The sequence below is a fragment of the Notechis scutatus genome, chromosome 10, assembly GCF_049901735.1.
Source record: "Notechis scutatus isolate UNSWTSFEM ecotype Mainland chromosome 10, rNotScu1.2, whole genome shotgun sequence".
NCBI lineage: Eukaryota > Metazoa > Chordata > Lepidosauria > Squamata > Elapidae > Notechis > Notechis scutatus.
Genome location: NC_142018.1, coordinates 8,640,694 through 8,668,646, shown reverse-complemented (window position 1 = coordinate 8,668,646; position 27,953 = coordinate 8,640,694). Strand labels below are relative to the sequence as shown.

Genomic DNA, 27,953 nt, shown 5'->3' with positions numbered 1-27,953 from the left:
GATTGCTTGCCTGAATTTCATTTGCAGCTTTACAGTTGAGAGCTCAGCCTGGCAATTATCTCAAGAAACTGATAAGGTCTGTCACTGCATTTAACTCTTTGAAGGACTATTGCCTGGACTTTTTGGTGTGTGAATGTCATTAATTCACAGGAGATAAATAAAGAGGGGTTTTTCAGAATAAAGAGTCTGCATCTTGTTTCTGTGAAGGCTGGGTCAGAACAATAACTAAATTAACAGCTGCAGTGATTTACTTAACAACTATGGCAAGAAAGATTGTAAAATGAGGCAAAACTCACTTAACAAATGGTTCACTTAACAACAGAACTTTTGGGCTCAGTTATAGCCTGTAAGTCAAGGACTACCTGTATGGCTCCCTCTTCTACAACTGCTGAATTGAAGTTCTGAAAAGGGGAGAAAGAAATATATCTTCCACTTGGGCTTTTCTTCCTTGCATCGCTCACATTCACAGCTTCCTTTTAACAAATGGTGACTTTAACATGGAAGGAAGCAGAATGACAACCCACTGCATTTATGTACTGAAATGAAAACAAATAAACCTGTCTGTATTAATTTGCCATTTGGCTGATTGAGATTAAAAGCCTCTGCTGTGGTTTAAACAGACTATTTATGATCTGTATGAATGGAAGCTACCATTAATCTAATCCTATTACCTAAGTAGCCATTAGAATGGGTTTCCAGTAGAAACAGTAAGTACAGTGTTTTTAATCATCATTGTTATCTGTCTAAGGGTGCCGTATTGTCAGTTTGAAATACAGACTGTGCTCAAGATATACAAGGGCTCCAATTCTTCTATAAGTCTGTGCCACATTATCCTCTAATCTTTCCATGATTTAAAAAAAGTACAGCACAAATTATGTTTTCATTAATATTACATTATATTATTGATTGATTAGCCCTTGAGCCATATCAAAGTACAGAATTCTAGAAATGAATTATTACTAAAATTTGATACAAGCAATTTAAAATGGAATTGGATAAAATATCATTTAAAATGAAATTGGAATAAAATACAATTTAAAATGAATTTGGAATAAAATAAAGTCTAAAATGAAATCGGAATAAAATACAATAATTTAAGGTATAGATAAAATATGATAAATTTATATTTCAGTGTCACCCCTACAATCTACCCCAATCCCACATATGCAGATCTCAACCGAACCATTTTGCTTAAGTACTATGCTGTGTTAAATGTGATTTTCATATTCTGGCTGCACATAAGGTAAGTTGTTTTGATATGGGTGAGAGACAGGTACCTTGTTCTATATACCAAATGAATGACCCAATTGGGATCCTCATATAAGCTGTGCATTATGCACAGAAAGATAGGCAGAGCCTTGTGGGTGGAGTCAAGAGAGGACTCAGCCTGGAATCATTACATTCCCACAAACAGCCCAAACTCTCTTGAATTCGTCTTATCTAGCACCAATTTACTGCATCTTATCTAGCACCAATTTCCTGCTGATCCCTGACAGAAAACCATCAGACATCATTTTGCTGCTCATGAAAGAAACCATATTATGTGGTTTTAAGCTTTTGTGCTTCTAACAGTAACCACTCAGAGTCACTCTCAGAGTGAAGATGGATGGTACCTACATTTGATAATCTGTTTAAAATTGAACCAAGAAGATAAGCAGTGAAAATGTAGGGCTTTTTAATGGAAATCCAGAAATTAAACCAAAACGGCACCTCAAACTAAACTGAGCAAACTCCATTCTTTTGATAAAATTCTGGTATGTAGCTGACATTTTCTTATTAAATTAGAAAGCCAAGTTTCCTGCATGCAATTAAAATATTTATGGACAAAAACACTTTGGGAACTCCTGAACAATGTTTTGCCAAGACTTACTAGTAACTAGCTTGGGAGAAAGGTATTATTTTCCATTAAAATGTAACAATTGCATTTCCGCAGCTAAGGAATGCCTTCTGAAAAGATCTGAGAATTTTAGATTTGTATTAGAAATATAATTAGAAATTAGCCTTGGGGATAAAGGAAACAAAGATAAATGAACACTTTTAATAACTTGGCTAATATTTAAATCCTATAAAGGCACAGAATATAAGAATTAGTGTATTTAAACTTGTTTCATTTTCTTAAATTAATTTAAAGTGGATATATGTTTTTTAGCTATTCTCTTGATATTATTTTGTACAGATTCACTATATCAAAGCAGCTCACTTAAGCTGATCCAGAACAAAGCAAGGCTAACTGCATTTAATTTTCAGGATGTCTACTGAGGAACACCCCCACCCCCCACCGATTTTACATGGGTAATTCCAGAGCATCATTCTGTGAGAAAGACAATAAGTTAAGATCCAAAGTGCTGAAGAATTCAGAAGGTTAAAAATGAAAGCATCTGTGACCTTCTGAACTAATGCAATTCGGTGGCGTAAGAGAGAGTCTTGAACTCTGGGATTGAAAGTTGGCCAGTGGAGAGGCTTTCTGCAGGAAGCAACGTTCTGTGTCCTCTTGTGAGGAACTGCCAGAATCTTCCTTGCACTGTTTGATTCACACTTTGCTTTCTCCTGGATCTTTCCACGCATGACACATTTTTACAGCTGATCTTTGAACTGTTGCTAGAACTCTGTTTCACACCTGGCTGGCTGTTGTTTGGCTAGAAGGAAAACAATTTTCTGCAAATGCCACAGATTCTTTGTGGGGCCTAAGGGGAAACCTAGTCATTGAAAGTTTTCCTCCTATGCTTTTCCACGAGCAACTTCACCTATCAGGCATTCTCTTTGCCGTAATAACTAAGTGACAGAAGCTCTGCAGAAACTATTTTCCACAGGTATCTTTTGCTGACTTCTAAAGAATCAGATTCGCTCAACTTCTTTCCTCATTCCACAGCCGTCTCATCTTATGGTTTGAATTGACAGGGTGTGATGACCCAGAGTGCAACACAAACGTAACAAAATCCAAAACGTAAATAAATGTCCTTTAATGCCTCCAATTTGGCCACACTGTTCAATAATACTCAGTTGGAGATAAAACGTACTCAAAAATAGTCTTCAAAAGAAAGCAATACAGCCTGAATTTAATGAGCAGATAGTGGTGAAATAAAAAAACCAAACAAATTACAATGACGAAATTTCCACAACAGAACAAGAGAAGTATTTACCAAATTCAAGGAGATAACAAGGCACAGTCTGTTGGAAGGACGCCAACCAAGATAACTTCAGACCAAAATAAAACACGCTTTGTTTCCAGTGTTTGCCAGTACGCAGGTCCAAACTCTTATTCAGTTGTCACACCTGCAGCCCATGAAGAGGATCAAGGCTCTCTCCTCCCGAGGAGACCACATCTCTCCCTTATCCTCTCCTCCCTGCATGCCCTAGAATGCATAGGGGATGGACCTGGGTCCTCCTCTGACTGCTCAGCCAGCCTCTGCCCTTCCCTAGCCTCTTCCACAACCTCCGGAGCCACACTTCCACTCCCTGTCAGCTGTTCCTCCCCTCCCTCAAAGTCAGTCTCCACCAGGGGCATGACACAAGGATTTTATTTTGTTTTGGAAATAAAAGTCAATGCCTTCCTCATCTACAAGGATCAGACACACCTTTTCTTCGCAGATGTGTAGACAGATAAGAGAGGAAACAAATGTTTCCAAAAGAAACTGACTTACTAAAACTTACAAGGAAACGGCAGAGAGATTATCAAGAACTCTTTTTCATGGTCCTCAAAACTGGAAATAGAAATTATGGGTACAAGTTGCAGCAATCTAAATTTTGTTAAATTTTGATAAAGGAAAAAACTTTTGGACTGTTAAGATCTATATAGCTGCAGATCATTTTATCTCTGGAGGCTGTGGGTTCTGCATCTCTGGAGGCTTATAAGAGACTGAGTTAGCCAACTTTGACTGATACTTTAATTGGTTTTCCTATACACTGTGGAGTGTCAGACTAGAAGATCTTTGAAGTCCCTCCCAACTCTGCAGTTCTGTGGTTCTATGGTATTTCTTCTTAATGCCATGTTAGTTCCAGATGCATAACTAGAAACTAGGCTGAGTCACGGTGCCATGGCTCCCCCAAGAAAGACTCAGGAGGGATCAAATATTTCACACATCATTTCCCTCACCGGCCTTATTATCACTTCCAGAGTCGCAAGCTGTTTGGCCTAGCACCCACCACAATTTTTTTTTAGCTTTCAGAAGGACATGGATATGAAATCAGGCAAAGCCCTTTCAAACAACTAAGCCAATTACTTTAGGGAGTTGTGTCATCTATAATACAGTGTCAGCTTACATAAGGCTTCAGAAAGCTTGCTTCTCTTGTGGTATTAAAGGCTGAAGGATCCAGCCAGCGAGACTTTGGGGAGCTGTCTATGGTCCTGAAGTCCCTGACTTTGCTTAAAGGCAAATTAAATTAAATGTAATGATGTATCCGGAAGAGATTCGGCCTGATTACATCTACTGTCCCTTTTAGGCTGAAGGCCTGAGAGAACAGTTTGACAGCCATGAAATAATCATGCCCCATCTTGCAGAAGTCAAACGGTCTGTTTAACTGCAACTCTGAAGCCTTTTGCTTTCCATGTGGTAGGGTTTAGGGTTCTTGATCCAGGCAGGGTACAAGCCAGACTGAACAGAGTTAAAAGCATCAAGTTTGCAATCATGAGTGGCTACTAGCTGGTTTGGGGGTAATTTCCTCCCTTGAGCTATCCCAGTTTGGGTCAGGTACACGCAGATCTCACCTATGGTACAGTGGTCTCCTTCCCATCCAGGGCTGCATTCACATTTTCCATCTTTGCACTTTCCATGCTCCGTGCAGTGAGAGTTGCATGTCCGTTCTTCACAAGTGGGCCCTATCCAACCTTCTTCACACTGACACGCTCCTTTCGCACAAACACCATGGGGGCCGCAATCCAGTGTGCAGAGCTCTGAGAAATACAAAACAGGAGAACCAGTTATTTAAAGAAACATCAAAACATTGGGACTGTTTGGTGTAGTAGTTAAGGTGCTAGCTTAGAAACCAGGAGATTCTGAATTTTAATTCGACCTTAGGCATTGGGTGATCTTGGGCCAGTCCCTCTATCTCAGCCCACCTGACAGGGTTATTTTGTTGTGGGGAAAATTGTAGGAGGAAGGAGCATTAGGCATGTTACTTTTACATTAGGTATGCTACTTTGAGTTACTTATGAAGTAATAAAAGGTGGGATAAAAAAAATCTAATGAATAAAATACTGAATATATTGTTTCCTTGGAATAAGAAAAAAAAAAACAAGTTTAGGAGGCTTTTAAAGTAGCTTCATTTAACCAGCTCTCTAGGAGGTCTACGGGTCAATTTACACCTGTATAGGATTCTCTGAGCAATCAAACATCAGGTAACATCTTCCATAAGCAGATTATTGTAGTTTATAATTCATACTTGACAGCAGAAATATAAATCCTACTTCCTTAACATTTGCATTATGTGTTTCCCCTTTTCACCTGCTTCAAGGTAGCTGTTTTTCATATAATAGACCTTGGGATTCTCAGGAATAAAAATAATTTCACTACACTGAACTCTATACACCTCAGTCTTAAATGCTTTTAAAAGAAACAATGTTAACACATTTTCATGTGCAGATAGTGAGAGAAGGAACAGAAAGTACACATAGTGGACCTGACCTTGATTTCCATTTAGTCAAGTGTTGGCTACATGCATATCGGAATTGTATACAGAAGTTGTTTCAATAAATGTGGATTGCATCCTAACAAACAGGCAAGATGAGATACGCATTTAATCATCTATGGCAGGGCTGTCAAACTGGTGGCCCACGGTCACTCCCAGGCCATGCCCACCCGAGCTCGGCAAAGAGGAATAATGTTATGAAACATCAATGATGCAAACATGACGTAGCAAGTTTGACACCCCATGATCTATGGGCACAATCCAGCCAAAACCTGACTCCCAAGTTTCTAAAAACTAGGTGTAATGGAACTACTAAAATGAGAGCGGTGGTAAATGCCAGGTGTCCTAACCCACAAGGAAATACATTTGGTCACCAGTGAGTTCTGGCGCCACTTTAGACATGAAAGCTAACTGGGTGACTTTGAGCCAATCACCAGGAGACGGTGAGTTCTAGTCCCATTGGATGACTTTGAATCAGTGCCTCTCAACCCAACCGAACCTCACAGGGTTGTTGTTGTGAGGGAGATGGGGAGAAAAAGGAACCTTAGGTAAGTTTGCCATTTTGAATTATTTATATAAAAAAAATAAAGGCGGGGTAAAAACATGTCTAAAAAAGCCAAAGATTAACTTAAAGATTTGCAAATCCGTGGCCTTTTCAGAGCAACATTTCCTGCAGAAAAATCAGTGGGATATAAAAATCCCTATTACAATTTAAAAGGTGAAGCATAAATGTATCCTTTAGGTTCAAAAACAAATCCGTTTTTTGCCAACCTCTTTGCTGATGTAAGTCTAGTAGCTGATCCTGAAATTTAATTTACGCTGCCTCTGGGAGGCCTACTCGGATCCCGCCATGTAGGGTTCCTGTCAGTGTTATTAGCGTAGTAGGAAGCTTTAATTGGTTGAATGATTGATTATTCCATTAAAACTTTACAGTGATTAATCAATAGGGGGCAATTTGGTCTGGATGGCTGTGAATTAAAGGCCCTCCCGTTTTACTTTTGAGGCCATTCTTCTTTGTTACTTAAAAGGGAACAAGCTAAAATGTTTTAAAGACAACCGTCCCTTTAAAAAAAGAAGCATTGCCCACTTTTTAGGTTGTCCATTATCTGGAAGAGAGGTGAATAAAGTTGTAGCCCAGCGGTATGTTGCAATTTTGGGTTTAAACCAATCAAGTTGCTACACTAAAACTTTTCATGACGGGGCTGAGTCAGTTAATCCAATATTTTAATCAGTGAGAGCAAATGTTTAGTTGATTAACCAGCTGATTAAAGCTTAATGCATGCAATGTTAAATATAAAGTAAACAACTCTAAATAAGCTTCACAGCACAATTCAGCTTCATTGCCAGTAATTATCAGGTTTTTTTAAAAACTTTAAAATGTCAGAATACAGCTGTAAACCACAAGCTAAAATGACATCTGTTAGTTTCAAGAGGCAGTTTCTAGGAACTTTCTCCTCCTCATCAAAAAGGAGATCACAATTATATTTTCTTATTTACATGACCAAAAAAAATCTCATATGTATATGCCTTTGTTGTTAGATGTTTCAACAAAACCTGTTATCGGGTGCAGGTTGTTTTTTTTAAAAAAAACAGGCAGCTCAATTGCAATGCAAATGGAAAGTGATAAAGATATTTTAGACACTGACAATTGTAACTTTCACTGGGTTCATTTGGATTTTAGGGATAATAAGCAGCAGCATTAATTTGTATTGAGAAATATCATTTGATATGTCAGAACAGAATAGAATAACAGAGTTGAATGGGGGCTTGGATGTACCACTTCAGACAAATGGTTAACCAATCTTTTCTTAAAAGCCTCCAGTATTGGAGCATTCACAATGTTTGGAGGCACATTTTTCCACTGATTAATTGTTCTAACTGTCAGGAAATTACTCCTTAGTTTTAAGTTGCTTCTCTCCTTGATTAGTTTCCATCTATTGCTTCTTGTCCTGCCTTCAGGTGCTTTGGAGAATACATTGACTCCTCTTCTTTGAGGCAGCCCCCTCAAATACTGGAACACTGCTATCATGTCAACCCAGTCCTTCTTTTCATTAAACTAGACATGCCCAGTTCCTGCAACCATTCTTCATATGTTTTAGCCTCCAATCCCCTAATCATCTGTTGCTCTTCTCTGCACTCCTTCTAGAGTCTCAACATCTTTTTTACATCATGGTGACCAAAACTGGATGCAGTATTCCAAGGTCTTACCAAGGCATTATAACATGGTATCAACACTTCACATGATCTTGATTCTATCCCTCTGTTAATGCAAGCCTAGGTTTGTGTTGGCTTTTGGGCAGCTGCAGGCTCATATTTAAGTGACTGTCCACTAGGACTCCAATATCCCTCATGTCATTTCAGAAAAAAAAAAAACTACATTGATATGATGCACTGTACAGCTAGTCCTCAACTTGCAATCATTTGCTGATGTTGACCACAAGAAGTTGCAAAAAAAAAGTGGGAAAACAACAACAACTGGTCTTTGCACTTTCGACAATAGTAATATCCCCATGATCATATGATAAAAATACAGGTGCTTGGCAACTGCCACGCTTTTATATTGTTTGCAGTGTCCTGGGGGTCATGTGAGTTTCTGACAAGAAAAACCAATGGGGGGAAAAGTCAGATTTTTTTTTTAATGACCACATAGTTCGCTTAACAACTGCAATGATTTGCTTAACCACCAGGGCAAAAAGGACCAGGTTCTAAGATTGGGTGCAGTTCACTTAACAACTGCTTTGGTGAGTATCACTGTGGTGCTAACTTTGCCCACTGCCAGGAATTCAGTCCTGACCAGCTCAAAGTTGACTCAGTCTTCCATTCTTCCGAGGTCGGTAAAATGAGGAACCAGGCTGCTGGGGGCAAGAGGCTGACTCTGTAAACAGCTTAGAGCACTATGAAGTGGTATGTAAGTCCAAGTGTTATTTTGGTTTGCAACAGAAATGCAGATTCCCAACTATGGTTACAAGTCAAGGATCACCTGCAATCAAATAAAGGAAGATTTCCATAAAGGACACCACCAAGCTTAAGCCTGAACTTTATTTGAAGTAACATGGAAAAGGACTGGAAATTCTCTTTTTAAAAATGCATCCTATATTAGTCATTTCTGTTAGCGTAATAGACCATCTTTATCATTCGAATCCTGAGGAAATGAATGCAGCATCTGGCATACCCTGCCTGTTTCCTGACACAGAATGATTTTTTTCCCCCTATCTTGGTTATGTCAGCATGTTTGCTGTTGACTTATAAGACCCTTTCCCTTCACCTGCTGCACTAATATAATGCAATGTTTGCTGTACTAACACATGAAGACGTTGCTAGGGTCTGATTCACTCTTGGCTGGTTGTTGCTTGGCTAGAAGGAAACCACTTCTCTGCAGATACAGCGATTTATTTGTGTAAAAGGGGGAAATGCAGAAGATGAAGGCGTTCTTCCAATTCCTTTCCATGAACACAGTGATAGAATAACAGAGTTGGGTGGCACCTTGGAGGTCATCTAGTCCAACCCCCTGCTCAAGCAGGAGACTATACCATTTGTCCAGTCTCTTCTTAAAAGCCTCCAATGATGAAGCATCCACAACTTCTGGAGGCAAGTCTTTCCACTGATTAATTGTTCTAACTGTCAGCAAATTTATCCTAGGTTGCTTCTCTCCTTGATTCGTTTCCATCCATTGCTTCTTGTCCTGCCTTCAGCTGCTTTGGAGAATAGGTTGATCCCCATCTTCTTTATGGCAACCCCTCAAATATTGGAAGACTGCTATCCTGTCACCCTTAATCCTTCTTTTCACTAGATATACTCAATTCCTGCCACCCTTCTTCATGTGTTTTAGCCGCTAATCATCTTTACTGCTCTTTTCTGCACTCTTCCCAGATTCTCAATATCTTTTTTATATATTGTGGTGACCAAAACTGGATGCTGTATTCCATACTGTATTAGAATATACAGCTTCACCCGTTAAACATTCTCTTGTACACAATAACTGTGTGACAGAAACTCTGCAGAAATTATTTCAGCAAATATCACTTCAATCTTTTTCTGACTTCCAAGGAAACAAATCCACGTTTCATCACCCATATCTTTCCTAAACTTGTCCCATAGCCATCCTGTGCCGAATACTAAAATATAATTGTGAGGCAACTTTGGAGACAAATATTTGCCTGACTAAGTTTCGGGTACAAATAACCAGAAGATGCCCTGCTCACCAAAATGTTTTGAAAGGTTTCATTTCTACGTATTTTATCATGACTTCTGAACGTGGTGAACATTAATCCAGAAATTGATTTTGAATGCTTTGAAATAAAAGAAAGATAAGGGACAATGCACCCATGTGAGCAGACCTGATTTTACGACCATTTTTATGGTGGCCATTAAGTGAAACACATGATTGTTAAGTGAATCATGCGGTCATAAGTGCAAACCCATTCTCCCAAATGAGTACTTTTTGCTGAAAATCAGCAAAAAACATCACAACTCGCATTCACATAACTGTGTCATGCCCTTGTCAGAGTCTCAATCTGAGGAGGAAGATGAACAGCTGACAGGGAGTGGGGGTGTGGCTCCGTTGGCTGTGGAAGAAACTGGGGAAGGGCAAAGTCCGGCTGGGCAGAGCAGGGGAGAGGTAGAGCAAGGGAGAGGGAGTTCAGAGGAAGACCCAGGCCCACCCCCTCTTCATCCTAGGCCATGCAGGGAGGAACAGAGAAGGGAACAATATGGGTTGCATGATTTATGGGGGAGGAAAGGGCCCTGATTCCCTTCATTAGCCACACCTGGGAAGAGAGTTTAAAAGAGATGCAAGCTGAGTGAGGCAGCTGCTGGGAGCAAATGTGACTTTATCCTGTGTTGTCGTTGCTTATCTGTGTTCCTGGCATCTTCCCAACTGTGTGAGTTTTGCCATGCCTTCATGTCTGGAATTCTTGCTTCTGCCCTGCTAAACTAATTACTTCAGCTTGGCTTGTTTGGACTTTAAGTTACAGTTTTTATTGACCATGTTTTGGACTTGGTTTTCTGGAGCCAAAGACCGTTTCTGGGAGAGTTTTTCTCCACCCAGAAGGTAACTTGGACATTGGGGGCAAAGTTGGAGCTAATAAAGGGACTCCTACTAATTATCTGACCGTGTTGCCTTTGTGCCACGCCCTGGGTCATCACACCTGTGGGATGCCGCAACTAGCTGTAAGTGTGATCCGGCTGCCAAGCTCTTGAAAAGTGATCATGTGACCACGAGGAAATGGGCACAGTGCATTTTACACTGTCTGGCAGTGCCTTATGGTCAGTGGTGGTATTCTACCAGTTCGGCCCAGTTCAGCTCCGAGGATGAGTGAACCGGTTTGCTCCGACAGTCAGCTGATGGGCCATCACACCCACCAATGGCTCTATACTGATCTTTATTTCCTGGTTTTGAAGCTCAGCTGCCGCTTGTCAGCTGTTGAAGACACAGGGAGAGTGCAGGATTGCAGGAGAAGGTCAGTAGGAAACCCTCTGCGTGTGTGCAAAGCGTGCCCACCAAGCCATGCCCACAAAACCGGTGGTTAAAAAAAGTTGAATTCCACCACTGTTTACGGTCCATAAAGCCCTTTCTGAGGCCGTTGTAAGTCTGGACCATCTTTAAATGACCAGTCATAAATTGAGGATTGCCTATATATTTGTCAACTCCACTCCCTGAGAATTCCTTTCTCAATGACACCTGTCAGTAAGAAATGCAACTGCAACCATTTTCATTCTAGTGCTTATAGTTGGAACAAAAGGACATTGCAGGTAGCTAGACCTCAAAGACATTGGGGGAGGGGAGAGTGGGCCAATCCCATTGGGAGAAGTCAGTTCCTCCGGTAACCTGGACCGACCCCATGGTTGCTACACTTCTATGGACATTCTCAGTCATCCAGGTCATGGTTGTCCCAAAGGTGCTTTTTCCCCAAAAAAGGGAACTGGATTTTGTGGTTTTTCTTTGAAGAAGTTTCGCTGCTCATCGAAGAAGCTTCTTCAGCTCTGACTTTCCCACCATCCAGTCAGAGCTGAAGAAGCTTCTTGGATGAGAAGCGAAAGGTCTTCAAAGAAAAAAACCAGAAAGTCCAGTTGCCTCTTAGGAAAAAAAAAGCACCTTTGGGACATGGTTGTTATAGTTCCTTGGGCATGGAACCTGGCATGGTGTCAGGAATTATAGGATCCTATAAAGGACCAATTCTTATAAATTAAAAACAAGATCCAATTCTGAGAAAAAAATTGTAAGTCCCATGACTCAGACATGCTGTGGTTTCTTCCTTCCTTCCTTCCTTCCTTCCTTCCTTCCTTCCTTCCTTCCTTCCTTCCTTCCTTCCTTCCTTCCTTCCTTCCTTCCTTCCTTCTGCCCCCCTTCCCTCTTCCATGACTTTCCTTCTCTCCATTTTCCTTCCTTCCTTCCTTCCACTCCCCCCCCTCCCCCCCTCCATGCATCCATCCATGCATCCATGCATCCATGCATGCATCCATCCATCATCTATCTATCTATCTATCTATCTATCTATCTATCTATCTATCTATCTATCTATCTATCTATGCATCTATGTAGTTTTATTGCTTTTAACTTTGTAAGCCTCATGGTGAGATGTACGGAAACAAATTTAATAAATAATAAAAATCAATAAACACATATAATCTCTTCTGTTGCTGCTCTTCCCCTTTCACGCTCTGAGACTGTTAACAGATAGACCTTGAATTACAGCAATTCTTTTAGCGACCCTCCAAAGTTACAGTGACACTGAAAAAAGTGACTTATGACCGTTTTTCACACTTTATGACCTTTGCAGCCTCCCCATGATCACCTGATTCAAATTCAGGCGCTGGGGAACTGGTTCGTACTTATGTCCGTTGCAGTGTCTGTGACCTCATTTTGTGGCCTTCTGACAAGCAAATATCAATGGGGAAGCCAGATTCACTTAACGACTGTGTTACCAACTTACGAACTGGAATGGTTCACTTAAGAACTGCGGCATGGAAGGTAATGAAATGGAACAAAACTCACTAAACTGTCTTGCTTAACAACAGAATTTTGGGGTCAATTGTGGTCTTAAGTCAAGGATTAGCTGTACATCCTCAGAGGGCATTTATTCCACTGCCTGACTTAAATGAAACCATCATAGATATATTTTTTTCTTTTCCAAGAGGAGAAAGTAACCAGGCCTCCTCAAAGTTAACTTAAGTTCAGATATCAAAGTACAAAAACAGAATATTCTATTGCCATTCCATTATGATTTCACGTACATATTTGAATTCTGGAAGCTTATTTAATTTTTATCACCGTGATAAATATTGATTCTGAAGAGTTCTTGCTTGGTTTGTTCTGTTCTTTTTCTCAAAAGGAGACGACTGAAACTACATTAATTTAAGAAGCATTAAGAATTCACTTTGGATCCTTCATTTTAATTACTTAAACCAACACAGTTCTCTAAGGTATTTTCTCCCCTTAATAACTTCTGACTTGCGCAATATATGAAAAGTAAAATTAATGCTAAATATTTTATAATCCATACATAAGGATCTCTCTCCACCAAAACATTTGCTAAAATACATTTTTATATAAATTAAATTCATAACATTAGTCATTGCTGGTTAATTTATGCAATGTTGTACTGAGATAGAAAATTGTGTCTTCCAAAAATTTCCTTTTCGGTTGCCATACTGTCTGCATTCTTGTTATCTACAATGTCATTAACTGCAGTAGAGATAAAACCTAAACGTTGTACGTATGTGCTTCTGTATTAATAAGTTTTGGAGAACGGTACCGATTATCCATCTTGCACGGGTGCTTTATTGCCCAGGGAAATGAAAGATTCTGACTTCATACGATTGTCTTCTTCTTACTCTACTTCTTTCATTTCCTGCCTCAGTGAAAATGAGCCAATACTGAAGCTATATTGACATCCAAAATACAACATTTTATATTTTAACGTCCGTTCTTTCAGAGTAGGTGCTACCCAACTCCTGAACCAATCTGGACTCTAGATAGCTCACAATACAAAGCAAAATATTTTGCACTATTGTTCTGTGTCAGAAGCACTAAGGTGCTTCTGGGCTGAAAGGGTTGGCTGGTGACATCACTGCTACTCTGGGAATGCCCAGTTGGGGGGGGGTCTCCTTTCATGTCCTCAGCAGGAGCTGGAGTGAAGGAAGAGAGCTCAACCCCACCCCAAGGCAATCTCCTGCCCAGCATCCCAACCACTCAAGGCACCGTGGTCCTACAAGGCAACATTTAAAAATAATAATAAATAAACGGATAGCAGATCCAAATCAATGAGTAAAACTCACATATACTGAGGGTTGAAATAAAGGGTCCTTAGTGTTCTTTGAGCTTGGTTGTTTCTTGCAGATGCTTCATTACCCAAACTAGGTAACATCAAGCATTGCTAGTGCTGTGTCCCAGCACTCAGAGAGCATTAAGGACCCCTCGCCTACATATACACCCAACAGGTGCTTCAACCTCTCTACCCCATAATTTTGTTGTGGTCTGCCGGCAGCCTGCGGAGACGGTAGCAGAATCGGACAGTGGGGAGGAATATGGGCCAGTCCGGGAGTCTGGGGAGGACTCAGGCAAGGGTCCTGCGTCTGATACAGAGATGGGGCCAGGGCCACCTGGGAGTTATGTGCTGACTCCGGAGTCTCCAGAATGTGACAGCAGCGGGGCAGAGGAACAAGGGGAGCCTGTTCCCAGTGCATGCATGCACAGAGTTGCCAGAAGGCAAGAACAGTTAAGACAAAAGGGGCGACTTGGGAGTAAGGCTGGGAGGTGATTGCCCCCTCCCATAAGACATAAAGGAGGAGCAAAGGGACATGAGCCTTTGCAGGAAGCAACTTTGTTCCCTCTGTTCGGATTAAATCTTGAAGCTCTGTGGGGACTTTGTATTCTGTTTGGCTTTTTACAGTTAATTTGGCACTTTAGTTGTTGGAAGCAATTCAAAGGAGATAAAGGTGGGTGCTTATCTCAAGAGACTGTTTGGAACTCATTACGGGCTGGGAATGAACATAATTCCCAGCCGTTGAAATAAAAAGTGGGTTGTTTGGACTAAGCATGTGATTAATTATGGTCTCTGGAAGCCTTGGTCAGAACAAATTTGGGAGAAGAGTTGGGTTTTTAAGGACCTCTGAAACATCATCAGAGTGGGAAGCACTTTAAAACTGAGAGAGTCAGAGAAATTTTGCTAGTGCAGATGAGAAAGTAAATTCCTTTTGGGATTCCCTTCATTTTTCTATCAAGAATCAAACTATCAAACTTCCCTTGAAAGTTGACGACGAAGATGAACGTTAGAATGCACCTATTTGGAGGACAATACTCTCCTTTATCCAAAAGTAAATTGCTTAATGCATTTGGGATGGATCAGAGCCAAGAAACCTTACCGGATGAGCAGTCAGAGCCTGTCCACTTTGGGTCACAATTGCACAGTCCTGTCTCCAGGACAAAAGTGCCATGGCCGGAACACTGTTCTTGACAGATGGGAAGTGAGGTTTCACAGTTGACTCCACCCCAGCCCATGGAACAGTGGCATGCTCCTTGGACACAGACTCCGTGACCAGAACACATGGGGTCTAAGCAGTCCTCTGGAAGATAAAACAGGGAAGCAAGGACATGAAATAGCCAGCAGAAATCAAGCAAAAGTATCTTTACATTTTTAAGGATAAGGTTTGAAGACAAATACATCCTTCCTTTGAAGCTTCAGACTGTCAAACTGCAAAGCAAACTATATTACAACTAAGGAATAAAGGAAGGTTCTGTATTTACATAATTTTGTATTTATTTATTTTGTCATGTTTATATTGTGTATTTTGGAAGTGGTGATCCTTTGAGAGCTGTGTGCAATGAAATTCCATTTTAATGTATGCGGATTAGAGTACATTCAAAGTGACAATAAAATTATCATTCTACTCTACTCTACTCTACTCTACTCTACTCTACTCTACTCTACTCTATTCCTCTACTCTACTCTACTCTACTCTACTCTACTCTACTCTACTCTACTCTACTCTACTCTACTCTACTCTATTCTTCAGTGTTTAGCAGGGTCCAGACATTCAGTCAGAATTTTCAAAGCATTGGAGGAGTAAACTGATTTTGAAAGATATTTTGGAACTCAACTCTCACCAACCCCACCCAATGGGGTGGATCTGAAGGAATTACACCAGCTTCTAAGATTTCTGATGTATTTTACCCAACAGATTAATCTGTGCAAAGCTTTTGCTATCAGTAGAAACAAAGTAATTCTTCAGCTAGAAAATTAGTTTCTCCGTTGCTGGAAATCATACCAAGAGGAAGTTTAACGCTCATAAGAGTTTTGGAAATAACATGTTTAATTCCAAATAAGTAATAGCTATATTCATCTCACGGTGAAATGGACAGCAAATAAATTTAATACATAAATTAAATTAAATAAATATTGCTTTTATTTTAATCTGCTAATTCCAAGACTCTGGACACAAACATTTTTTGTATGCTATGTAAGTGGAATGAGTGTTTATTTTTCTTCCCTTTAAGAACAAAGAAAAAAGGAAGGCAGCAAAAGTCACGATTGAACAGGATGCTGGATTTTATCAGCGGGCAAATTTCCATCAGGAATCACTCCACATTCAGAGTAGCCTGTTTGGGAGGTACAGGCAGTCCTCAACTTACAATATTTTATTTGGTGACTATTCAAAGTTACAATGGGATTGAAAAAAGTGACATGACCATTTTTCAAACTTACGATCATTGTAGCATTCCTGTGATCATGTGATTAAAATTTGGATATTTAGCAACTGGTTCATAGTTATGATGATTACGACTGATTCATAATTATGGTGTCATGTGATTACTTTTTGTGACCTGATGAGCAAAATCAGTGGGGAAGCCAGATTCACTTAACAACACTGTTACTAACTTAACAAGTGCAGTGATTCCCTTAACCACTGAGGCAGGAAAGGTCATTAAATGGGTCAAAACTCACTTAACAAATTCTCACTTAACAACTTATCAATCAATAAGTCTTAGACCAGAGACCAGAACCAATAAAAACACTCAGTAAATATACAATTAAAAATTCTAGTAAAAAACAATAAATAACAAATAAAACTTATAATAAAATCCAGTCCGTCAGTTATACATGGTCTAACTATACTATTATTACAATCCATAAACTGTGCGGCCCATTGTAGTTCAACACTAAAAGGGATTTATGCTTAGCAGCATAAATTTTGGGCTCAATTGTGGTCATAGGTCAAGGGCCATTTGTAGAACATTCCACGAGAAAGCCTTTTGCACACATGCCTTTTGGCAGGCAGTGCGATGGCTTTTTAAGTCCTGAACCTTTTGACCCCTTTGGAAGTAAACGTCCAAGAACACAAAAAAGAGACCAACCTTCTTCGCATATCTCTCCTTTATAACCTGGGACACAAATGCAGATTCCCATGATACATGTGCCATGACCAAAGCAGGTTGGGTCGATGCATTGCTCCTCTGGGACATCACATTCCGCTCCCTTCCACCCATTGCGACAAACACAGTGGCCCTGTTCGTATTCCCCGTTTCCACTGCATAAAACTGGGCAGGAATCTGTGGAAGGAAGGAAGGAAGAGGCAAGTCGGCGTCAATAATCTGCATCAGATCAATCAATGAATCAAACATTTATTGTCAATGCACAACATGTGTACAATGAAATGGAAATGAAATCATGTCCTCATCCAAGAAGCTTCTGCAGTTTTAACTTTCACAGAGAAGTGAAAAGTTTTCAAAGAAGAAAAAAAACAACCCCAAGGAAGTCCAGTTGCCTTTTGGGAGAAAAAAAAAAGGCATCTTTGGGACAACCATGATGGAGAATTTCCATAGACATATAAGAATGTTTGTAGTGTCAGGGTTTCAAGTAAACACCCAACGGAATCAAAACTCAAAGGCAGGCATGTTCCTCAAAGTATAGATTTATTAGGCATGTCTTATTGGCACATTTGGGGAAACCCAAGTCCAAACCGTCCTTGAGTTTCCCTCTAGTTAAAAGTAGAATTCCCCCCCCCCCACCTGTCCATGTAGTCCGTCACATGGTCTAATCCAGCAGTGGGATGCAAATATTTTTACTAACGGTTCTGTGGGCGTGGCTAGGTGGGCGTGGCTAGGTGGGCATGGCCATGTGACTGGGTGGGCGTGGCCCTTTTTTGGCAGCACCCCCCAGTGTGCCTCTTTTTGCCTCCTGGGCCTCCGGGAAGCCTCCCGAGAGAAGCAGTAAGACAGCGAGGGGGATCCCGGCACAGCTGATCGTTGGAACAGCTGATCGTTGGGAGGAAAGAAAAAAGGAATACCAGTTCGGCCGAACTGGTAGCTGTTTTTTTTCTACCGGTTCTGCCGAACAGTAGCATTTTTTACAACTGATTCACCCGAACCAGGCCGAACCGGTAGAATCCCACCACTGGTCCAATCAAGCCATAGCCCAAAGCTCGCTTGGTCTCAGATCCCACTTCCAAGCACCTGGTGGGAAAGTTCCCGGTTCTCTGAAAAAAATAATTTTATTATGGCTACAATCCCTTAACTATCTCTTCCCCCCCCCCCTTCCCACAGCTTGACTCACTTCGCTGCGGCAGCCCTGAAAGTGCCACAAGGGAGAAAAATGGTTCCAGGGCTGACATGTATATTTGGGTAAGCGTGTTCAGTTTCAAATCCGTACCTCGTGCACAATCAGGACCGAGGAATCCTGGGAAACAGTGGCAGTGGCCAGAAATGCATTCTCCGTTTCCATTGCAGTTAGTAGAACAGTCATCCATGACTTCTGTTCGCAGAAGGACCAAAACAAAAAACAAAAAATGCATACTGGGTGTGAATGTTACCTTCTCAAACAAGCCACAGCACACCACACAATCATTTGGCAGGTGATGGCAACGACTAATCCCATCCCTAGTACTCAGAATTTATAAATTAAGGCAGGAGACCCTAAATTGTGAGCTGTGGCCCACTACCAGTCCAAGGCCTTTTTGCAACTAGGATGCATGAGTGGCAGGTGCCTGCAGCCTGACTCACTTAAGTGGTGGGCTCATGCGCTCGCAGCCTCATTTGTGCGAGAGGCAGGTGCATGGGAGAGTGGCGGGCACATAAGCTTGCAACCTCACTTGTGTGAGTGGGGGGCACACACACTCACAGTCCCACTCGCACGAGTGGTGGGCGCAGACGCCCGCCGCTCACACAAATGAAGCTGTTCATATGCATGCATGCACCTGTGGGCTGCGGTCCACTATTAGGCTGAGGCCTACTCGCAACTGGGCCTCAAGAGTGGTCCTACTCACTCAAGCAGCAGGCACCTGCCTCTCACACAAAAACATCCCCTCTTTTCTGCTCTCCTGCGCCAGGCCACCCACCCAGAAAAGTTGGGGAATTCTGAATTACCAGGTTGGGGCCTGTTTGCAACTAGGCCGCATGAATGTGTGGCACATGCAGCTGGACTCACTGCCCCTGACACAAAACCATCCCTTCCCCACCCCCTGCCAACCCAGAAAGGTTGGGGAACACTGAATTAAGGTATCTCTCCAATAATGGGTAAAATATATTGTCTCAACATGTAATGGGATTGTCTCAGCCATTAGCTTTCACAGTTTTAATTCTAAGTTAACTTGGGACCTCTCTCCATATTTAAGAGGTCCCTAGCGGGGCAGGCATAAGTGCCCTGGGATCTCTATCACATTTTGATTTTCTTATTTTCTTCGTTCAAATTTGTCATTTTGTTTGACAAATAAAATAAATAAATAAACAAATATTGCCTGAGTTTGCATATTTGCAGTGCAGTACGCCAATGGGCTGTGTGTGTATTTGTGTGTGTGTGTGTGTGTGTGTGTGTGTGTGTGTGTTTTCTTATCTGGTTCCTTCCGTTAAGGGAAATGACATATCATCCAGAGCAGATTTGTGCAATATGGGCTGAGCAGTCCTGTAGGGACTTACTGTAGCTTACTGTAGCTTACTGTAGCTACTACCCTAACATGGCACTGCTGAAACTTGTAAGCAAAATGGCACTTCCCCCCCATTTCCCCTAAAATATGGATGGGTCCTCCACTTTCATTTAAATTTTCAATGCCCCAATGAATTCCAGGCTAATTTAGGAGGTTAAGACTAGAATTTTGCCTTTCAAAGATCTAGTATCTACCTCACTGAGCACTCCCACCTTTCCAAAAAGCTAGCAAAACCCACCCATGCACTTTCTAATGATATCACTACAACAGACAGTTGCAAATCTCCAGACATTTGGGAAGCCAACTTGGTTCACTATAGTGGTCCAGGTAGAGCATACAGAAGTATTGGTGTCTTTTACAAGCCAGAATCATAAACCAGGCTTTCTGGGATAATGAATTCTGTTTGATCTGGGAGCCACAAGCTATGATTCTCAGATACTGCTGAAATTTTAAGCATCCTTCTTCATGGAAAGTGCAGATAATCAAGAACTGAAGCTTCACATTTCATCTGAACATATTCTGCTGTCTTTGTAACTGAGCATTTGTATTTAAATTAATCTTAAACTCCACACTAGTGAGACCACCAGAAAAATCTGAATGTTCCCATGCTACTGTATAATTGCATTTCAGAATTTCATGTTCCCAACTAATCTGGAAAGAAAATCAAATTGGGAGTGGCAGGTGGACTGTTTTTTCTGTGAAAAAGTAACTGAGTTTATATATCATGCTAAGCCATTTCAATTTGTTTTTTTTTTTTAAAAAAAACCAATCTGATTTAGTCAAAGTATTAATCCTGCCAATTGTAACAATTCATACTAACCTTGTTTATATAAACTGATTCAGAGCCTTTCCCAACCTAATAAACCCCAAATATGTGGAGATGATGAAATAATGATCACACATACATCTGGAACACACATGCTGAGACCCTATTGTCTCCATCAAATCTATGAGAAAAAATATATATGACCTCTTACCAATTGCTGTGGTCAGCATAAGCACTTGCTCCACTTTCTTGCCATCGTTGTAAAATGCCATGTGCCACACTCCTTGGTCCATATATTCTATGAAACCAGTTTCTTGCATGGACATTAAAATTAGATTTCTGGGCCCCTGGTGAGATTCTTCAAAATGTCTTGGTTCCTGTTTAATTAGCTGTTTTCCATCCATTAGTTTTACAAAGTCAAACTGAAACAGCACAGATTACAGAAATGATCAAATGAATTCTTACTGCCTTTCACCTCAGAGGAATCCTTTATTTATTTATCTCCTTGACATTGAGAGCAATGCGTTGCCTCTTCAAAGTTAGTTCCAAAAGCAAGCTAAACTTAGTTTAAGTTCGCCAATTCGTTCCACAACCATTAAAGGGAAGTTGCTTTAGTACTTTGTGAATTAGATGCTAATGACCTGACTTTGATTGAAATATGGATGTATTTGAACAAGTAATTTAATCAATTGGCAGATTTGAGCATAGAGCATTATCCTTCGCCCAAAAGTATAAACCTTCTAAGCTGGTCACCAATAAAGGTTCCTGCTCTACAATCAACACAGCACTAGCACTTAGTATATACCACTTCACAGTGCATGACAGCCATCAATAAGGAGAAATTTTCTGACTGTGAGAACAATCAACCCATGGAACAGAAGTTGCCTTCAGAAGTTGTGGGAGCATCATCACTGGAAGCTTTCAAGAAGAGACTGGACTGCCATTTGTCAGAAATAGTGTAGGGTCTCCTGCTTGGGTGGGGAGTTGGATCAGATGACCTACAAGGTCCCTTCCAACTCTGCTAATCTCGAAGCAGTTTAGAGAGTCATTGCCCCCACCAATCTGGGTCCTCATTTTACTGACCTTGGAAGGATGGAAGGCTGAGTCAACCTTGAGCCGGTCAGGATCGAACTCCTGGCAGTGGGCAGAATTAGCCTGCAATCCTGCATTCTAACCAGTGCAACACCATCGCTCTTCTTTTGTCTAACCCTAATATTCTGCTCTCTATATAGGGATTCTAGACAGATATTCATTTACCCAGTCTTGAAGAAGTTTCCCAGCATGGGAATTTCTACTTATTGTTACTTCTTTCAGATCTGAACTCAAAAATATCCTCCCAAGTTGTCCAGTTTTGTGCTACCATCTGTACAATACTTCGCACTGTGAATTAAGTTTGGGCACTTAGTTATTATTCACTTTTAATAATACTATTTTTATTTTATGCCTTATGTCCCCATTTATTTTTAGATCTCATTTTCCTCATTGTATTTCTGTTTTATATATCAGTTCTACCATTAGATATTTTACTGTACAGGTATTCCTCAGGTTACAACCATTCATTCAGGGACCTTTCAAAGTTATGACAATGCTGAACAAAGAGTAGCTGTAACCAATTCTTGAAATTTGGACCTCTGCGGTGTTCCCACAGTCATGTGATAATAATCTGGGTGCTCCATGACATGTCTTCATTTATCATTGGTTTTAATGTGGTGTTAATTGTGAGAGGGATATTGGAGTCTTAGTGGACAACCAGCTAAATATGAGCCAGCAGTGTGAAGCCAACACAATCCTAAGTTGCATTAGCAGAGGGATACAATCAAGATCAAGTGAGGTACTAATATCACTCTATAAAGCCTTAGTAAGACCACACCTAGAATCCAGTTTTGGTCACCACACTATGAAAAACGATGTTGAGACTTTAGAAAAAGTGCAGAGAAGAGCAATCGAGATGATTAGGGGACTGGAGGCTAAAACATACGATGAACAGTTGCAGGCCTGGCTAGTCTAGTGAAGAGAAGGACCAGGTGAGACAGGATAGCAGCCTTCCAATATTTTTGAGGAGGAGGTCAAGCTAGGGGTGGGATTCAATGTTTTTAACAACCGGTTCTGTGGGCGTGTCTTAGTTGGTGGGCATGGCTTGGTAGTAATTGAATGGCTGGGCGTGGCCAACTCAACATCACACACATCGTGGCACGCATCTCGACTGGCCTCTCGTGACTGTGGGGATGCTGCAATAGTCGTAAGTGTGAAAAAATAGTTATGTCACTTTTTTCAGTGCCATTGTAACTTTGAATGGTCACTCCACACAAGCAAAGTACCAGCAAAGGAGGGGGGAAAACTCCAGAGAAATTCCAGAGACAGGAAGTCTAGTCCTTCCAAAAATGTAAAAAGGATTAAAGGAGAGGCAGTTTCTGGAAGCAACACCAGAATGTTTCCTTCCTGCCTTCCTTACAGGATTAGGCCAGTAATTTCTTCTAACAACCAGTTCTCCGAACTGCTTAGAATGTTTACAACTGGTTCTAGTGAATAGGTGCGAACCTGTAGAATCCCACCCCTGGGTCAAGCTATTTTCCAAAGCACCTGAAGGCTAGACAAGGAATAATAGATGGAAACTGAACAAGGAGAGATTTAACCTGGAAATAAGGAGGAATTTTCTGACAGTGAGAACAATCAACCAATGGGAAAGAAGTTGCCTTCAGAAGTTGTGGGAACTTCATCACTGGAGACTTTTAAGAAGAGATTGGACTGTCATTTGACAAAAATGTTGTAGGGTCTCCTGCTTGGGTGGGGGGTTGGACGAGATGACCTACAAACTCCCTTCCAACTCTGTTAATCTGTATATCTGTAATGTCCTTTTTTATTTTTTAACTGTATATGTAACTGTAACTGTAACCCTATGGTAAGATGGGTGCTCAATAAACAGGTGGAGAAGTCCTGTTTTCTCCTGCTAGTGCAAGGATTGTCTGCAGACCATGGAGAAAGGAATGGACTACAAGACACAGTGCATTCTGGTGATAGTTGAAGCCGGAGTGGAGGCTATCTGGGGAAAGGTGGTGGCAGGTCCCATAGATTCCTATCAGGACGCTGTCATTCTGGTGAGAGGGGCGTGGCTTAGGGGCATCTCTTTGTGGGGTTTCTGTTTCTATTTCTTGCTTTGCTGTAACTTTTGGGACTCTGGGAGGGGGAAAGGAATGTGCCTTGAGCAGCTGCCTTATCTCGTCTCTGGAGGAGAACAGCAGTGTTGCCCTGGAGACCTGCATCTATCATCTTACCGGCCTGCGTTTCTCATAACATTTTCACTCACTGGGATGGGGCTCGATAATGTGTTGATCTATTGGACATTGGGAGGGGCTCTGTTTGCAATGGTTTAATCCAGGGGTCCCCAACCTTGTCAACTTTAAGCCTGGTGGACTTCAACTCCATGAATTCTGGGAGTTGAAGCCGCCAGACTTAAAGTTACCAAGGTTGGAGACCCTTGGTTTAATCTAATGTTTCAAGCAGGAAAAGTTACTTCCTGCCTACATCTCTTGCTGTCACAATCTTCCAGTAAAAGTTTCCTTTTGAAAATGATGTTGTTTCAAGAGTTCTGAGAAGACTGGCGAGGCAGGACCTTAAGGTTGGCCACAGTACAGGAAGTGCTGTGGAGGTTGATGGTGGAACTGGGGGAAGTGGATGGACAAGGACTTCCTAAAAGTGCAGGACATACTCAGCAACTCATGTTGGAAAGGTTCCTGGAAAACCGATCTGTGGGCTTCAACACTTCAGCCTTTTAAGAAGAGGCTGGAGAACCACTTGTTTGAAGGGAGCTCCAGCTGAAGCAGCGAGCTGGACTAGAAGATCTCCAAGGTTCCTTCCATACCTATTCTGTACAATATAGTTTCAAAGAGCTTCAGCAAGAAGTGGAGGGCACCCCAATACTGATAAGGCCTGCAGGTCTTCTGCTCACTTCTTCCTGCAAAGTCCCAGGAAGGTCCAGCGGCTTCCAACTCACTGAAGACTGCTGTTCAGTTCAGAAATTCCCATTCCATTAGGGCAGTGGTAGGATTCAATTGGTTCGCACCGGTTTGCGTGACCCGGTCGTTAAATTGATGGCTGGCCCTTTTGGGAGTCCCCATGTGCCCTATTTTGGCTCTTAGGTAAGTGCAGGGAGGCCCACTAGGCCCAAAACGGGGCACAGGGGTGTGTGTTGCAGCTGCCCATGACCCATTTTTGCTCCCAAAAGGTTGCAGGGAGGCCCACTAGGCCCAAAATGGGGCATGGGGGGGTCCCCCCACAGCCCATTTTTGGTCCAGGGGTGCAGGAGGCCAAGTGCTGCCTGTCATACCCCATGGCCATAGCCACCCATGGCCACATCCACCCAGCCAGTCATTAAGGCAGAAAACCGATTGTTAAATTATTTGAATCCAACCAATGCATTAGGAGTTAAAATCTAGAAACTACCTTAGGGGTGTGATAAACCAATCTGATTTCTTCTCTTATCTTAGAAGGAAGTGAAGCTCTGAACTTTCCATGCTGAAGGCTTTAGATTCAAGAATGTTGCATTTCTCTTTGAGAAACTGTAGTCCAGAAAATGCAGCAGACAGCACAAACTGGCAAATATTACTTGCATAACAATCCATGACTAAATTTCCACAACATTTATGTAACACTAGACTGCTTATCATTTTCTCCATAGGGCTGGGATAAAGGGAAAAGTGAGAGGATTTAGCAAGGACAATTTGTGTTGTGCCCCAATTTTTGTTTAATTTCCTAAAAATAGACAGATTAACTCAGGCAGAAGCTTGGGTTGCTTGCTAACATAGAAGCAAAACATGTAAAACCATGCTGTATCATTTAAAAAACATTTTTGGTGAAACTTGCTCAGAGCTTGTATGTCAGTAAGTGTTTCCTGATCACTGTTATCATTCCATGCCTTTTTTTTTTTTTTTTCAGAACAAAGGGATTGGCAATTAACAATTTACATCAAGTGATTTTTCTTATGCACACATACTGTCCAAAACGCAGAACAGCATATTGTCTTGGAGAAGCAGCTGGGGGACAAAATGGACACTATTTATTTATGAAGACACACAAATAAATGTAGGCATTCAGTGAAGAAAATTTCCCCATTCTCAGAGAATTCAAATCTAAAGACGGGTGTGAATCTTTATCCTTTATTTCTAATGAAAACGAACAATACAAGCAAATCTCTTTTTCTTTTTAGTGCTATGAGATATTCCTTCAAAAAGACTGTCATAAGGTGTTAATTAAATGAGGATGATTCATTGCTTTGGAGAAGGTTTATATGTGCTTACATGTGAACAAAAGTGAGGTTGTAGATATTTGTGGGACTATTTGCAATTCACCCCAGCAGGTAGTAATAACTATCATAAGGTATTCTAAATATGGAAGCAAAAATATTTTTTTCTTTAGACTTTTCTCTAAAGTCTAAAGAAAAAAATAGAGGAAAGAAGAATTAGGGGTGACATGATAGCAGTATTTGAGGGGCTGCTGCAAAGAAGAGGGGGTCAACTTATTTTCCAAAGCACCAGAAGGCAAGACAAGAAGCAATGGATGGAAACTGAACAAATTTATCCGGCAAGGGAAAAAATTATTTATTAGAAGTAGAATTAGAAGAAGAAATTGTAAAAGGGAACATGATAGCCTGGAGTAGGAATATAGGACGTAGCATCACCATAACAGAATGGGAAAAAGTCTGGGGTAGAAATAATAAAATTACAAAATCGGTAGCATACAAAGAAAATGCCTATAAAATGTTTTATAGATGGCACCTTCCTCCTTCGAGATTAGCGAAGATGCACCCCAATATGAGTCCGAATTGCTGGAAATGCAAAAAAAAAAAAGAGGGAACTTTTTTCCATATGTGGTGGTCCTGTACAGAAGCTCAAAAATATTGGCAGAAAATTAGAAATTGGCTGGAAGAAATGACAAGAGATCGAATTCAAACCAGAGTCCTTTCTGTTAGGGATCTTTGATAAACGAATATCAAAAAAGTGAAATATATAATAATACACATTTTGACAGCGGCCAGATTGGCTCTTGCACAATGTTGGAAGCAGCCTCATGTTCCATCAAAGGAGATGATCATTCAAAAAATTTCAAGTTGTGCAGAAATGGACAAATTAACTTTGGCATTAAAAAATAAAGACACTTCAATATACTACAACAGCTGGAACTGCTGGTACAAATGGATAGACCAAAGATAGACTTTACACTAAAAGGCAAAAGAGGATAGGATAAATCCATAGTAGTGATACACAGATATATGTAAGGATTAGGTGTGTGTATATGGCATAAAATAAGGATAAAAAAAGAGGTCTTACAAACTGTTGAACATCACTAGAGGTTTTTAAGAAGAGACTGGGCAGCCACCAGTCTGAAATAGTATAGGGTCTCCTGCTTGAGCAGGGGGTTGGACTAGCAGACCTCCAAGGTCCCTTCCAGCTCTATCTGAATTGAAATTCAAAAAATCAAGTGATTGTCTACTCCTGTTTAATACAATTATAGTTGGAACATTTGCTGGCAAAATTCTTTCCTCCCCTGCATGCTTACATCAAATGAAGAAAAACTTTTCAATTGCTAAGAAAGAATTAAAAAAAAAGACTCCATTCAAGTGTCAAGAAGACACTGAAAAGCAAGGTTGTTCTTGAACAAGCCCTTTAAGATTTGAACCTCACTATTATTTTGGAGAGCACAATGCACTGTGAAATAGCTAACTTTTTAAAAAGTAGACAAGATTACAATACCTGGGTGTGAGTGGGAGGAATATTGCGTCTGCCATAGATCCCAAGCAGGGAATCCTTTGCCAGGGAGACGTTGAATTTCAAGTACAGTGGATGATGGATCGTGATCTGGAACCGCCAAAAGAGGCCTGGTGGGATTGTCTGCATCACCTGAGCTCCAATGTCAATTTCTCCCGTGTCTATTGCCTGCCCTTTCTGAAATACGATGTCTCCAAAAGAACAAAAGGACAAAAAGAAAAGTTACAAAGAGGTCCTGCTTTTCAAAGGCATTTTAAAAAGGCATAAAATGAGCAGCCTGAAATTCAAGACAAATTTGCCTCTTAAGGGAAAATGTATTGGAGGAGGCATATAATATGAAACCTCAGGTAGCTGGAGGAATCTTTTCAGTTTAAGGCAGCAGTCCCCAATCTTTGCAGCCCAGCTGGGGAAGAGAAAGAGGTAGAGGTGGTATTCAGCCAGTTCTGACTGGTTCTGGAGAACCAGTAGCAGAAATTTTGAGTAGTTCGGAGAACTGGCAAATACCACCTCCGACTGGCCCTGCCAACCCATCTATTCTCTGCCTCCCAAGTCCCAGCTGATTGGCTGAGTCTTCTTTGGTTGCCCTGCACAGGAGAACAGAACTGGAAAGTAGATTAATGGGGTGGGGAGGGAATGGAGATTTTGGAGTAACTTTCCTCCTGCCATGCCCACCAAGCCACATCCAACCAAGCCCCACCACGCCCACCAAGCCACGCCCACAGAACTAGTAGTACAATTTTTTTGAATCCCACCACTGGGAAGAGAGGAACCTGCAAGTGGCGGGCCAGTGCACACACATGTGCATACAGCTCCAATCACACAAGAGGTAAGAGAACCTTTTGGGGTGCTACTCATGCAAGTGGAGCTGCATGAGCCTGCACATC

General features: G+C 41.2%; 2 protein-coding genes across 4 annotated transcripts in view; one reads left to right on the top strand and one right to left on the bottom strand.

Annotated features, from left to right (window-relative positions):
* TENM1 (teneurin transmembrane protein 1) overlaps positions 1 to 27,953 on the bottom strand; it is a 441,878-nt gene that overhangs the window by 125,432 nt on the left and 288,493 nt on the right. For all 3 annotated transcript variants that reach the window (XM_087972076.1, XM_087972078.1, XM_087972077.1), the window contains exons 7-12: positions 27,055 to 27,260; positions 20,520 to 20,730; positions 18,273 to 18,374; positions 16,979 to 17,173; positions 14,989 to 15,189; positions 4,706 to 4,891 (exon numbers count right to left, since the gene is read on the bottom strand). In XM_087972076.1, coding sequence (XP_087828202.1) covers positions 4,706 to 4,891; positions 14,989 to 15,189; positions 16,979 to 17,173; positions 18,273 to 18,374; positions 20,520 to 20,730; positions 27,055 to 27,260 — 1,101 coding nt within the window. The remainder of the gene's footprint in view (positions 1 to 4,705; positions 4,892 to 14,988; positions 15,190 to 16,978; positions 17,174 to 18,272; positions 18,375 to 20,519; positions 20,731 to 27,054; positions 27,261 to 27,953) is intronic.
* Positions 1 to 27,953, top strand: part of CYSLTR1 (cysteinyl leukotriene receptor 1) — a 650,975-nt gene that overhangs the window by 338,035 nt on the left and 284,987 nt on the right. The window lies entirely within an intron of this gene.